At 41.8% G+C, this 13,809-nt stretch overlaps 1 protein-coding gene across 1 annotated transcript; it reads left to right on the plus strand.

The window, feature by feature from the left end:
- The first annotated feature begins 3,045 nt into the window (after positions 1–3,045).
- LOC124073687 (transcription factor Sox-8) lies at positions 3,046–6,961 on the plus strand. The gene is made up of 3 exons (XM_046416094.1): positions 3,046–3,854; positions 4,207–4,442; positions 4,607–6,961. The coding sequence occupies exons 1-3, from the start codon at positions 3,439–3,441 to the stop codon at positions 5,359–5,361; spliced, it is 1,407 nt and encodes a 468-aa protein (XP_046272050.1). The 5' UTR covers positions 3,046–3,438; the 3' UTR covers positions 5,362–6,961.
- Positions 6,962–13,809: the final 6,848 nt, after the last annotated feature.

The raw sequence follows: 13,809 nt of genomic DNA on the forward strand, positions 1-13,809 counted from the left end.
GTGCCAATGTAACTGCTCAACATGCTCTGTCCAATAACCTGGCTAAAGTCAAGAAATCAGCTTAAGTGTATTAAAAAACAGGAGCAGAGACCAAAGGGGGCGAGATTCCTGAGGGTGACTGTGTAATTTAATTTTGCATGCACATTTTAAGGCAGAGAGTATAATTTACATGTGGGGTAGAAGGGACTAGAGCCTAGGAGAAATGGGCTAACATGCTCTGCTAAGGCCCAGAAAAAAATCAGAAAATCTTTACCCGGGTCTTTCCTCTGAGATGCATCTTGCAAAAATAGGAAAATTAAAACCTTCCTTTCATTCTCTGGGACAGTTAAGGTTCATGTGCGGTTACCTCTCCTCTGTTGCTCCTTCCTTTTCTAATCAAGAGCCCAGAGCCTCCAAACTCTGGCCAGAGTTTCTCCCCACAATTCAGGAAGGCATGAAAAGGGGGGGAGGCTGGAGTCTGTTTTAAGTCCGTCTTCTCCTCTCTACCCAAAGCTGCGGCCGTCTAGATGCTTCCCTTCATGTCTCGTGTGAAATTTTAACGTAATCTTTCCATATACGAAGTGTAGTTACATGTGAAGTGAACACTGAACAAGTGAAATTTACATTTTCCCATCTGAAACATGTATTCATCTGTGACAGGGTTTTTTTTTCACATGCAGATTGAAGATTTCACATGTGGAAACAAAACATTTGCTTCCTCTTATGCAAATTCAACAGTTTCACATTCAGTTTTACTAACCAACGATTGGCCAGCGGCTCTAAAAATCAGGTTTAACTATGCCTTGTTTATTGATTTCTTTTTTTTTACCACTAAATACAAACCAAATGAATTACTTTGGAACTATGACACACTGGTTTGATTAATGCTGATTCTTCTGTCTTTCTGTCCGTCAGAAACGTACTTCGATCCTGACAAAAATTCATTGGGGAGACACGACGCGAGACAGGAACCATTGATTCAGTTTCGGAGGTGATTGGGAACAGTAGAAAAAAAAATAAATTAATTGCAAATCCAATGTGAAAGAGTGAAAATGACAGGAATTGTGACATTGATTAGCGTTTCAGCAAACTAAATAAATTAAGGGCATTTGTCACTCACTGTGTGTTTTGTAGCTCATTATCAGAATAAACACTATAATGTCTTATGTCAGGTGAATGCAGTTAATCCTGTGAGAACATGTGAGATGTACAATAATATATGAATATAAATATATATATACAATTAATTTACACATTCTCGATCCCTGACAAAACGCTCCCCAACTCTACATATCTGAGTCTCACACATGCATGAACACACACATCCACACACAATAAATACTCCTCCATGCGTGGAGCCCGACGAGAACGAGTCATTCATGTTTGACAACTAGCTGCTGTCTTGTCTGTCTGTTCACACACACACACACACACACACATGCACTGAACTTGACCCAACAAAGCACTTTCACAGCAGCTGTTGGAAAGACAGGCAGCTCTGGCCCAACCAAAGGAGCACTTTCATTTTATCACTTGTGATGGAAACGTTAAAGAAAAAAATGTATCACATGCATAAATGCGGTCACACGTTCCTTCTGCAGACATCAGATACTATACTACCCCAATGCTACAAACTGCTACAAATAATACTAACAATAAAACAACATCGTTTCAGTCAGTCACTTGCAATTCCCTTTGCTTTTTAAGCCTGTTTTCAGTAAAAGAACAAACACTGAGAACATCTTACCTTGCTGTGCAATCCTTTGTTGCAGTAAATTCTGAACTGTATTTAAAAGCCGCTATTTCTAATATATTTCCACAATGGAAACTCACTTGGTCCTTCAGCCACCTGCAGTGTGCATTAGACAATGCAAACTGCCGTTCAGCACAAACATACCTTGTCTTTTCACAGGGAGGCCGGTGATAAAAATCACCCCACAATACATGAAGACAAAGACACCTTTAACAAAGGCAGTGATTCAATCTAGCCGCTTATTTCCTCTGCTCTTTATATCTTCAGTGTCATAAAGAGCCTGCTTCACTGGCAATGAGAAGTTGACTTATGGATTGCAAACAGACTGCCAGGGCAAATCCCTGCCCTAAATTTGTCACATTTATTTATTAAAGATATTCTTTTTTATGAAGGCAAATGTTTTGGAGAGAAGATGTTTCAGGATTAAGTGATTAATATCACACGTCGGACTTGCATGATAAAAACACTGATGAATGATTGTTTAAAAAAATTGTTAAATATATAACCAAAGAAAGAAATGTATGATGGGAGAGAAGATCATCCTGTCACTGACAACTTGCTATAATTTGCTACCCTCTTGGAAAATTGGTTTGTTGGACTCTTTGACACATTTGTCACTTCATGTTTACCCAAATTAACAAAAACATCAAATTTGTGAGATTTGTCAGACTGTCTTTTATTATCCGAGAGAATAAAAACCCGAAAATCAATGTTCGTATTAACTCTCTGCATGCCACAATTTTCTAACATTCTGGTTTCTGATTGTTCTTTTCATCCACTTCACTCGGAGGCAAAGTCAGATGTTAACCCTGAAATCTTCAAAACAGGTGATTATTTTTTTTAAACGACTCGAGCCATTGGACATATTCATTATGTCTTCACTATTCTAAAACAGTAAAATATATAAATCAAATTTACCACTTCCTGTCCTCTCAAAACATTTTTAAAGAAATAAAATGATAACATGTCATCAGGAGAGTAACAGTGTAGATCTACTCTGTGATGTACAGCCTTCATCATATTGCAATAATTGTATTGATTACAAATGTAATTATTAATTTAGCTTTTGTTTTGTGCATTCACTCAAAGATCAGAATGTTTACATTTGCTGTACTAATAATAGAAACATAACAAACACCTCAAGTGTTTTTCTTAATTAGGAGTAGTTTCTGAACTCATTTCATTTTCTAACTGCATTATAAAATTGCGACAGATTATGTGTTTGTCGCACAACGTGTGCAGCTTTAATAAAAACAGAACTGTCACCAATAAAAAAAGCAAAAAGAAAAAAAAAAGAAAATCATTATAATAACGAAGCTCATATAAAAGCTTCATCCAATGGGGATGAAGTGGTTATTTGTTCCAACCAATCCCAGGCGGAGGGTGGAGTGACGATTTTAAAAGTCCTGCTCAAGTTGCTGTAACATGTAGCTCCTCGGCTCACATTGTGGACCACAACTTTCACGACTACATCTCCAATGACAGCCTAGGAAAACAAGACTGGCGAAGACAAACAAACTGGGAAACAGAAAGGAAAACAACGGGCTCATACTGACTGAAATTGTTGAAGGAATTTACTGTGGCGCACCGTGCGTAAAAGGCGCACTGGCCGCCCTGCTGCGCGCTTGAATTTATTTGTAACGTTTGCTTTTTGTTTTAAATTAAGTACCATTTCGGATATCCAACCTCTAGGGACTGAACAAATAATGTTAAAAATGACAGAGGAGCATGACAAGTGTGTCAGTGACCAGCCCTGCAGTCCATCCGGCACAAATAGCTCCATGTCCCAGGACGAGTCCGACTCCGACGCTCCGTCCTCACCGACGGGCTCAGACGGCCATGGATCCCTACTCACCAGTTTGGGCAAGAAATTGGACTCCGAGGATGACGACCGGTTCCCAGCTTGCATACGGGACGCCGTCTCCCAGGTCCTTAAAGGATACGACTGGTCCTTGGTGCCCATGCCCGTGAGAGGGAACGGATCTTTGAAGACGAAACCTCACGTCAAGAGACCCATGAATGCGTTCATGGTTTGGGCGCAAGCGGCCCGCAGAAAGCTGGCGGATCAGTATCCACACCTGCACAACGCCGAGCTGAGCAAGACTTTGGGGAAACTGTGGCGGTAAGAAATCTGATATATTATTTACAATAAAGAGAAATGAAGAAATGAAGAGGGTGTAGATTAATAATTTTCAAAGTAAATAAAAGCACAGTGAGTGGTTATGGGCATGGAGTCAATCATGTCCTAAAGGACATTTTAAGGTAACAGCTTTGGGAATTAAATATAAATTTTTACAATTTTTTTTAAAAGTTTTGTTTTCTAATTAATAAAGAGAAATTGGAATTTACTGACCTCTTGATAATAAATATAATAATTAAAAACACTTTTCAAAGTAAGTTGGATCACTTAACAATTTTTTTCGATTTGTGTGACTGCATACACTTTAATGTTTCATAATTTTTTACCACCATAGTTTGCTCTCAGAAAGTGAGAAAAGGCCATTTGTAGACGAAGCAGAGAGGCTTCGGGTTCAGCACAAGAAAGATCATCCGGACTACAAGTACCAACCTCGGCGGCGGAAGAATGTGAAACCAGGCCAGAGTGACTCGGACTCAGGAGCAGAACTGGCACATCACATGTATAAAGCTGAACCGGGGATTGGAGGACTTGCGGGGATCACTGATGGACACCACCACCCTGAACATGCAGGTATGTTGGCAAATTTAATATAAGAAATAAAGCATCAAATGTGATTAGTTTGTGAGTTTTATTTCAGGACTTAATAGTTGTAGTATTCTGCAAATCATACAAATCGTTTTGTATTTGGACTGATGAAGCCTCACACTTTATTTGTGATATTATTTTCTTTTCAGGGCAGCCCCACGGTCCCCCCACACCTCCCACTACTCCCAAAACAGACCTGCACCACGGGGTGAAGCAGGATCTGAAACATGAGGGTCGTCGTCTTGTTGACAGCAGCAGGCAAAACATTGACTTCAGCAATGTAGACATCTCTGAGCTCAGCACTGATGTCATCAGCAACATGGAGACCTTCGATGTGCACGAGTTTGACCAGTACCTCCCGCTCACTGGCCATGCCTCGGGCTCCTCTACCCTGCCTTCAGACCATAACCACGGGCAGCCTCCAGCACCTGGCGGCCCTTACGCTTCCTCTTACAGCCACGCAGGCGCCAACGGGTCAGCGTGGAGCCGCAAGAGCACCATGTCCTCCTCCTCTCCCTCCACCAGCGAGGTAGGACAGCATCGGCTCCATATTAAAACAGAGCAACTGAGCCCCAGCCACTACAGCGAGCACTCCCACAGGTCGCCCTCACACTCTGATTACAGCTCCTACAGCAGCCAGTCCTGTGTCACCTCAGCCACGTCAGCTGCCTCGGCTGCAGCATCTTTCTCCAGCTCCCAGTGTGACTATACTGACATCCAGAGCTCCAACTATTACAACCCTTACTCCGGCTACCCTTCTAGCCTCTATCAGTACCCTTACTTCCACTCATCCAGGCGGCCCTACGGCAGCCCGATCCTCAACAGTCTGTCCATGGCTCCTGCCCACAGCCCCACCGCCTCCAGCTGGGACCAGCCTGTCTACACCACACTGTCTCGGCCTTAAGGGGACAAGAAACAGTCAGGTCACACCAGAGACTCATTCAGATTGATGCACTACTAATGAAGAAAGTGAGGAGCAGGTGGAGGGGTGTGTGAAGGGGGCAGTAGGCTACCTGTGACCATTTGAACGTGAAACAAAAGAAAAAGTGCCTGCTGATTTTATACAAAGCTATATTGTTGCGATAAAAACACACTTGTACAGACTTTTTACACAAAGACAAATTGTGTTGTTGGTGAGCCAAACTCCTCCATGAGGAAATGTCGCCTACGCCTACATCCTGTACATCCCACTATCTTTCCAGTTTAAGATTGCACGTGTGTGCACACTTGAGGTAAAGCAAAGGCCTGCCACTGAGTTGTGTAGGAGAGAAATGCTTTGGCTCAATTCTGTTGTGAAGCAGATGGAGAAGCAGATACATTGGAAACGTGACCAATTATGCGAATTTGCAGTAAAATTTACATTAATGGCCAGAGCTATGTCGCATTTGCATCAGTGGATCAGTCTTAACTAACTGGCTCATATGAATCTTATAGTGTCATTTTGGCATAAAAGTCTTATATGTATTTATGTTCATGCATTATTGGTTTCTTTTTTTTTTGTTCTTAAGTAGATGAACACATGTAATGTGGGTTTGGTTATTTACAGTACTGTTTGGTTTTTAATGAAAATAAGGTAAATGAAGTGAAGGACAGTACAAGTACAATAATTCTCATATCATTCCGTTGGAGGCTGATTTCTGGTAACATCTCCATTCCAGGTTGCATGCAAACAGAACTGGACCAACAGACTCGCACAGGACAGAACAGGTGTCTGAAAGCAATGCTTGGCAAATTGCGATTAGTCATGATCTAGGGTTAAAGGAAATGGGGTAAAATAACACCACACTCTCTGAGTGACATGTCAGCTGGACCTCCTGTATACGTGGATGGACAACACATGGATATGTGTATGTACATGCATCTGTGTGTGTGTATCAGGGAGATAAAGTGCTTCTGTGTGTGTGTGTGCGTGTGAGCCATTTCCTTGGGAAAAAAAGATACATATCCCATGACATAATACACACCGAATGATACTTAAGCAACTCTTTATTGAAAATGATCCTTGAACTTTGTCCGTTACTCAAAGATGATATTTGGGATTTAAGGAGGAAATAAGAATGTGTGTGAGCATTTGGCCATATTTATCTCATCAACCCTCAAGTGCCAACTCACTGCTGCAGTCTCGTGCAAAACATTTCTGTGCCTTCTAATGCTTATTGTCAGTATTTCAATATGAAATTGAATTATTAACAAACTTCTCGCAGCACACAATCAGTAATCCACACCAGAAACTCCTGCAGTTAACCTGATTATATCCTTAATTTGATGTCATTCCTTACAGCCTTGGTTTGTAAATGTTCTGTGAGATGCTGTATGAGAAACATAACGGTGCGTCATGCTCCAAGCTTTGTCCACAGAACTGTGTTTTGTATATTATTCTGGTGTATAATTTTGAGACGGGCTGTGAAAAATATTGTTGTTCTATTAACTAGAGTTTCATTCACACATGCACAGCTAACCCATTTGTTGGCCATTTTTTAAAAATAAAAGATACTTTTTCTTGATATGTCTCGTCTTTGTCATTCTTATTTGCATCCATATGCTTGGAAACAATTAGTGTTAAAAAAAGAAGTAGTCGGGGTTATGAGTTTGCCTTTTTGCTGGGTACCAGCTGTTCGTATTAGCCTTCTTGTCAAACATCTGTCCTGTGAGCTACAGCTGTGAAGGGACACCAGTGAGACATCGAGGGAATTATTCTCATCTCTTGTGGCTCTGAGCAGTTTTTGCAAAGTGACAGTTATTAAACCTTCATAGTAAATTTAACTGGATGTTGCTCAAATTAAGTAGACATGTATATCTATCAAACTCGTAGCAAAATGCAAAATAGATGTTAAATTATTCTTTTGCTGTCGAGCTCACGCGCTTTTCATCTTGTCAGTTTTTAAAAAATATACAGATGGTGAAAAATAAAACTGACATATGTTGCAGTATACAGCTTTTCTCCATTTCTGTTGCCCCTCTCAGAACCATCTGACCTTACAGAGCATTTAGTTGACACCACAGATGTATCTCAAGTAAGTTCAGATTTTTCTTTTTTTTTTTTTTTGTTAAACCACCAACCAGAGAGGAATCAGGAGAGATCCCATCTCCTCTGGTCCAGTGGGTAGAATGCTTGAGCTGGCCCTGGCATGCATGCCAAGCAGCCGTCCCTAACCAGCCCAGGGAGAAGCCAAGTGCCAGGGCCGCGCTGCTGAATTTTAATGATTCATTATGCTGTGGAGGGGCCCCATTGTGTCCCTTTATCCGGAGAGCTAGAAAGGAATTAATTGGACAGAAAATGGAAGGGCAAGGGGAACTGACAAGCCATTAAGAGGGTCCTGAATGGACGATTAGATGCACATGGGGGAGGATTTTTTTCCCCCCGCGCTGTCTCATATCGCAGCACTCCACACAAAAAAAAACAAACAAAAAAAAACAAGAACAACCACAATGACCACCAGACCAAACTGTAGAAATCATATCAGCGCACATAATCTGTAGATAATAAAAGAAGATAATACCACAGCAGATGGGGTGTGGGTGGCTCAAGAACGACTTGTTGTTTTTCTTCCCTCAAAGTCTTTTTTTTTTTTTTTTTTTTTTTTTGCCAGTGTTTGCCAAATACTTTCAGGAGGAACTCTTGAGAAAGAACAGGAGTGAATAAAAGTGAGGCAAAAAGGCTCTTCAGGGTGCTTGGGTCCTGTTTCCCTGGAACTTGTCCATAGTTTCTGATTGGACTTCTTGAAAGCCCTACTGTAAATAGCTAAAAAATGAACTGGAATGGGGGGAGTTCACTGAGTTACATCAGCACAGTATACTGAATGAATGAATGAGTGAATGAAGGAACACTTCTACAATGCAGTTGCAACTTTCTTCTGAGAAGAACTGCATCGACATAATCTCACATCAGGTACAGTGCTATAACACCGTATGTCTGTGATAGATGCTTGCACATGTATAAGCTCCCCACACACGCACGTACGCAGAATTTGGAAATGAAATATAATTTGCAGTCATTTTTACACTGCCGCACTGAGGCTTTTCTACATTCCAGCTGTCACAGTTTTTGTTGATGGAGGAAGGGCGTTATTGGTCGAAGTGGGAGTCGCGGTCTCGGACCCGGAGGACATGAGGAGGGGAAAGCGAAATGAACCCAGTGAAACTGGTGCTTCCACCACCTGACCACATCCTATTGTTAGGAGCAGGATAACTCGCCTGGTAATAGTCTCATCCTGTTTAATGAGCCTGGCTGACTCAGAGCATGTTTCAGGGAAAAAGAGGGAGCTGGGAACTGTGAAAACTCTGAGAATGTGAGGCTGATTTGCAAGGGAAATGAAGTGGACATAAAGCATGGCTATTGCCCGCCGCTGAATCTGCCCATCCTGATTCCAGCTGATACACTGAGTCTCTTTTAAGTTTGCTGAATCTTCGTCCTGCGTACATTTCATGTGTCAACATAGATGACATTTTACTTTGTTGACAGAAAGAAAATGCACACCCTGTGACAAAATATTAAGTGAATGGAGTTATGTAACAGCTGAAATTACGCTGCTATGCTTCTGCCACAGTTGCAATTTTATTCTTCATTCTCATGGAATTAGTCGTTGCCTTAAGCACTTTTTTAGACATTTTTTTGCTGTTAAATTTGCAGTGAAACATTGAGACTAAGAGCTTTTCCTCTGTAACTTCAGCAACACATAGGTGAAGTCAAAGCAGCATACGGTAGACTCATCTAAAAAACAACAACAACAAAAAAAAAAACAAAACAAAGAAACTGTCTGGTCCATTTGTTTTCTCCAGTACCTCGGTCTGCTTCCAAAGCAAACACTAAATTTTAGCAGCTCCGCCTGAGTAAATGACTTCCTGAAGCTTATTTTGCCTTGTCTCCTTGTTCTTCTCACTAAATAAAGGAGTGTATTTTATTATTGGTGTCTCCTGTGTTTGTTGGCATGACCAGGCCAAGCAAAACAGGGTGGCAGACAGAACCAACACTGACTTCCCCAATTCCTCATGGAGAGACTCGCATATAAAAGAAGGCAGGGAAGCAGCGTGCCAAACACTCTTGCTCTCAAAATGCCACTAAATTGATGCTGGCTTGACCAAAGTCACCTACGATTGGCCAGCTATACTTACGTCACTCAGTTTCTGTGAGGACGTGTCGCTAACCTCGACCAGTTAAGCAACATAAACAGAACATAAAATGCTTGAGAAGGAAAAAAAAACAACTTCTTTCCAAATGGCTGGAGGTACAAATCCAGACCATGATCAGTTTGGTTTAAATGTCAATAAAGTTGCAGTTTGTACTCGAAGGACTGGAATATTTCTTGGTGATTTCTTGGTAAATCATGAGGGATAAATGAATAAAGCTCTCTGAAAACTTTGCAACTATAAAATCTAAAATCTGATGCTTAAATCACGCGCTGAAATAAACTGCATTTTGAAGTAAATCTATCCCAATGGAGCAAGTGATTATGGTTGTTTACTGAAAAGATAATCAGACCTGGGTCTGAAACTATTTGCAAATAATTTTCTGTGTCTGTTTCAACCTGTTTGAAGTGCCAGATGGGGAGGGATTACTGCAGCACGGAAAGTCAGAGAGTGTCAGGTTACTTTTACTACTTTTCTCATTAATGAAATTTTCTGATACTCACATTTCACATTTGGTAAAAATCACAGGTTGGATATATTTTTTTTTAAAGAAATATTTTTTTTTTTAACCAAAAGTGGGGTTTATCAGCACTGTGAAATGGTGATAGTGATGGTGTTGAAGACAAACAGTCACCACAGGTGCAGTGTTCCAATTTTTATTTTTATTTATTTATTTCTAATTGAAAAAATTCAGCAACAATTTGACATCTGGTCATGTTCTGTTCTCTGAACAGTTGTCCACAGTCTTTCACTTTCTTTTTTCATTTGTTCTCTCCTTTTCACTTTTTCTTGGCACATCTCAATTGTGAATGGGGTGGCAGCATAGCTGCTCATCTTCTTTCCACAGCTTTAAGACTTGTTGATTAGTAACTATGGCTGTGTTTTCATTGTCACAGCTTTCTGCTTTTGTTGAACTGTGGCACGTTTCCATCTTCATGTACTTTCTCCATCTTTACTTAAAGTTATCTCATCTCAACCTTTTTCCCTTCACACTTCCTGTCTCCATACTCATCACTGAGTGAGTTTACTGTCCCGTGTTTCAGTCACACTGTGAAGACTTCTGATGATTGACAGTGGGCAGCATAATATTTTTCTGTCCTCTTTGGAATTCAAAATGTAAAGGAGCAGGTCTTTTTGATTCTGCATGAATGTGAAGATCCTCTGGTCGTTTTGAATGGGAAGCCGTCAAGAATTTTAACATCGACATTAATTGCATCTTGCTGTGATTTTAAGTGTGGCGACTTGACGGTTATTGAGACCCGCAATCATTAATTCTAAATTGTTATGTCAAAGAGGGAATCTGTCTTCTGGCCAACGTAATTAAGAATGATGAATTAGTATATTATTGCCGTCACTTTGACATTGTTAGCCTGCCCCAAAGCTCCCAGCACCCACACGAGTTGCACTCCTCTGTCACCGATAAGACAGAGGAGAGCCAGTGAGAGAGAGAGACTGAGCCACCAGCATGTGGGATCCTGTAAGACCCTGGAATGTGAAGTGTGGGAGGAACATTTGCCACAGATTTCTCATGCTGCTGACGCTCAGAGGTAGCGGAGGTATAGGCGAAGCAATAGAAGAGAATGGAGGAGGGAAAAGAAGAGAGCAGGATATGGGGAGGAGAGAAAGAGGACGAGGAGGAAATGAGCAGGAAGGCTGGAAATGTCTCAGGTAGAAAAGGAAAGGAAAGAAAAGATGTCTCCCTTATTTCTCTTGTTTGATGGAGTTGCTTGGCAGGGAGCGCGGCAGGGACAGCAGGACCAGAGTTTTAAATGTAGCTAAATGTTGGCAGAGCTGTGTGTGAGTGCACTCTGTGGGAGCACCAAATTTTGTCGCCCAATGCAACATGGCGATTCTGACAAAAAAAATAAAAAAAAAACAGTAGAGCCTATCAGAACCTATTTACCCTTCTGGTGCATATAGACCCTGCGGGCGGATGTTCTATATTCACTTGCTCATCTCTCACAAGCCCATAGAGCCAGGAAGACTGCATTTGAAAACCATGTCTGGGATGCCACACTTCCTCCGGTTTCTGGGCCATAGTGAAACGGACAGTACACCGCAGCATATTAGGTGTCTGCTGCAATATTTGTTTAATACGCATATGATCAGCAACACATGTCCTTCCTCTCACACTTGATATCTTTTGTGGTGTGACAAAGAGCAGGGGAGAGGGGAAAAAATAGGGAAGAGTTTGTTCTCCCCTGTGGTTTTGGCCCATTCTGGGGGGCTTGGAGCAGCGCCAGTCAATCCCTGGTCCAGCCTTTGATATGGATGGGGTTCATTATGTAACTGAATTTATTGTCAAAGAATAAAACAATATGGGGGAGGTGTGTTTTCTGTAAGTGTGTGTGTGGGTGTGTACGTGTGTGTTTGTCTGCCGCAGAAGACCCAAAAAGCAAGTGGCTGAAACAAAGGGCATTTACACGACGCTCTCTCACCTTATCACAGTCAAGACACTGAGAAACACTCCTGCTCCCTACTTTGGCTTTGAAGTGAGCCACCAACTGTATCATCAGCAATGATCTCCTAACAGGTTTCTCACTTTGCAGTTGTAGCGAAATGTGTTAGAGCATTTAGCAAGATTTTTTTTTTTTAAGAATTCATTCTGTTGTTTTTTTCCTTCTTTCTCCTTTTTCACTTGGTTCTTTTCGCATTTGCATAACTGCAAAGAGTAAGTATAAAGCCTGAGAACTACAAATAGATGGCATCCAGCATCTACAATGAACCTGCTTACCTACTCTGTGCTGTTTCCTCTTTAACAACAATTTAAACTCAAGAAATTGATTGGCTGCATTCAGTCAGCAGACAATCTCAACAGAACCTCAGCAAAAACAAAAGCAAAAAGCAAACCATGATGCTGGCTTTCCTGTACTTTTCCTGCTACAGACCCCCCTTTGCCTGGGAGTGCGGCCTCACAGCGAGGCTGGGGAGCTGGGACTGTGCATGGGTAGCGAGAGAAACCCATATCCTTTTAGTGGTCTGCTGAGTTCATTACGGCTGAGCTATGGTGAGAACAGCAAACCTCAGCGTGGTTGCAGAGGTCACCCGCTGCACAATGCTCTGGCGCCTCTCCCCCGACACTGGGTCCCTGACCGTCGCTTGCTCTCAGAGGGGAGAAGGGAAGAAGGGGACGTATGGGCCCCTAAACTGTAGCTTTGGGGCTTCGGGACAATGTTTCATAATTGTCATCACTGTGCTGGATAGCAGCAGCTTGATTAGACTGCAGTGGCTAAAAGGTGCTTGATGCAAATGGGGGCGACAAGTTATATTTGGACTAGCAGAGGCCGATCATGATTTGAATGAATGAAAATGAGAGCGGTGTATTTGCTGTCTGAGGGAGAAGATTAGAGTGTGACAGATACACAAACTTTACGGTCCTGCTAGCTCGCTGCCAAACTTGGTGTTCTGCAGTGTGAATGATGCAAAATGGAGGGGATGACTCAGTGTAGGTAAATGGCCTCAAGTAGAGTTTGTGTCAAGGAAGGTCAACCGTGACAACGGACATACAAGAGTGGAGTAAGACTGAAGTGTGTGGTTTCCAATTCTCCTTTCTTTACTCTGTATTCCTTAAGGTAATGTTTGGTTTGGTCCTGTTCCATTATTTTCTCCCATGGCAAGAATCAACATGACAACAGTCAGTGCTCAGCGACAATTATATTCATGATATTTCATAGAGAAATAACAACGATGTTTGACAGCACTATGTTGACTTTTCAGGAGGGCCAGGAATAAGCATTATGCTAGCACTCAGTGAAGACACCCTCAGCCAGAACCCCAAAACATACAGGGCTTGGTGTGGGTTCAAAATCAACATAAATCTGAGATCAAATGTCTGCCTGTTTAAATAGACATTAAGAGATTTACTGGTTGTGTTTTCATAGAGAAAAAAGCGCTCAACAAAAAGATTCAACAAAACAATGTAAATCTCAGGCCTGATGTATTACATGCTGGATGCTAAATGTCCCTCATGGCCAGAGATAAAAGTCTCCCTTACAAGTCTCTCCTCAGTTCATGAGCCAAGAGTCAAAAGAAGGGACCCCCCCCCCCCCCCCCCGTCCCGTCCCTGCGCTCCATTGTCCAAGTTGCCCTCCAACACACTTCCAGTCACATGTTGCAACCCAGCAAGCTCCATCACTCGTCAGTGGAAGAAAAAAAAAAAACGATGAAAATCAGGGTTTGTCTCAGTGACAGAACCATGATGTCACGTGATCATGAAGTAATGGCA

Source organism: Scatophagus argus, chromosome 16, assembly GCF_020382885.2.
Source record: "Scatophagus argus isolate fScaArg1 chromosome 16, fScaArg1.pri, whole genome shotgun sequence".
NCBI lineage: Eukaryota > Metazoa > Chordata > Actinopteri > Scatophagidae > Scatophagus > Scatophagus argus.

What these genes read in the sequence shown, in the direction of transcription:
- LOC124073687 (XM_046416094.1), top strand. Translation starts at nt 3,439, where the DNA reads ATGTTAAAAATGACAGAGGAGCATGACAAGTGTGTCAGTGACCAGCCC. An exon ending in ACTTTGGGGAAACTGTGGCG is followed by an intron (nt 3,855 to 4,206) that starts GTAAGAAATCTG and finishes TTACCACCATAG; the next exon opens with TTTGCTCTCAGAAAGTGAGA. An exon ending in CCACCACCCTGAACATGCAG is followed by an intron (nt 4,443 to 4,606) that starts GTATGTTGGCAA and finishes TTTTCTTTTCAG; the next exon opens with GGCAGCCCCACGGTCCCCCC.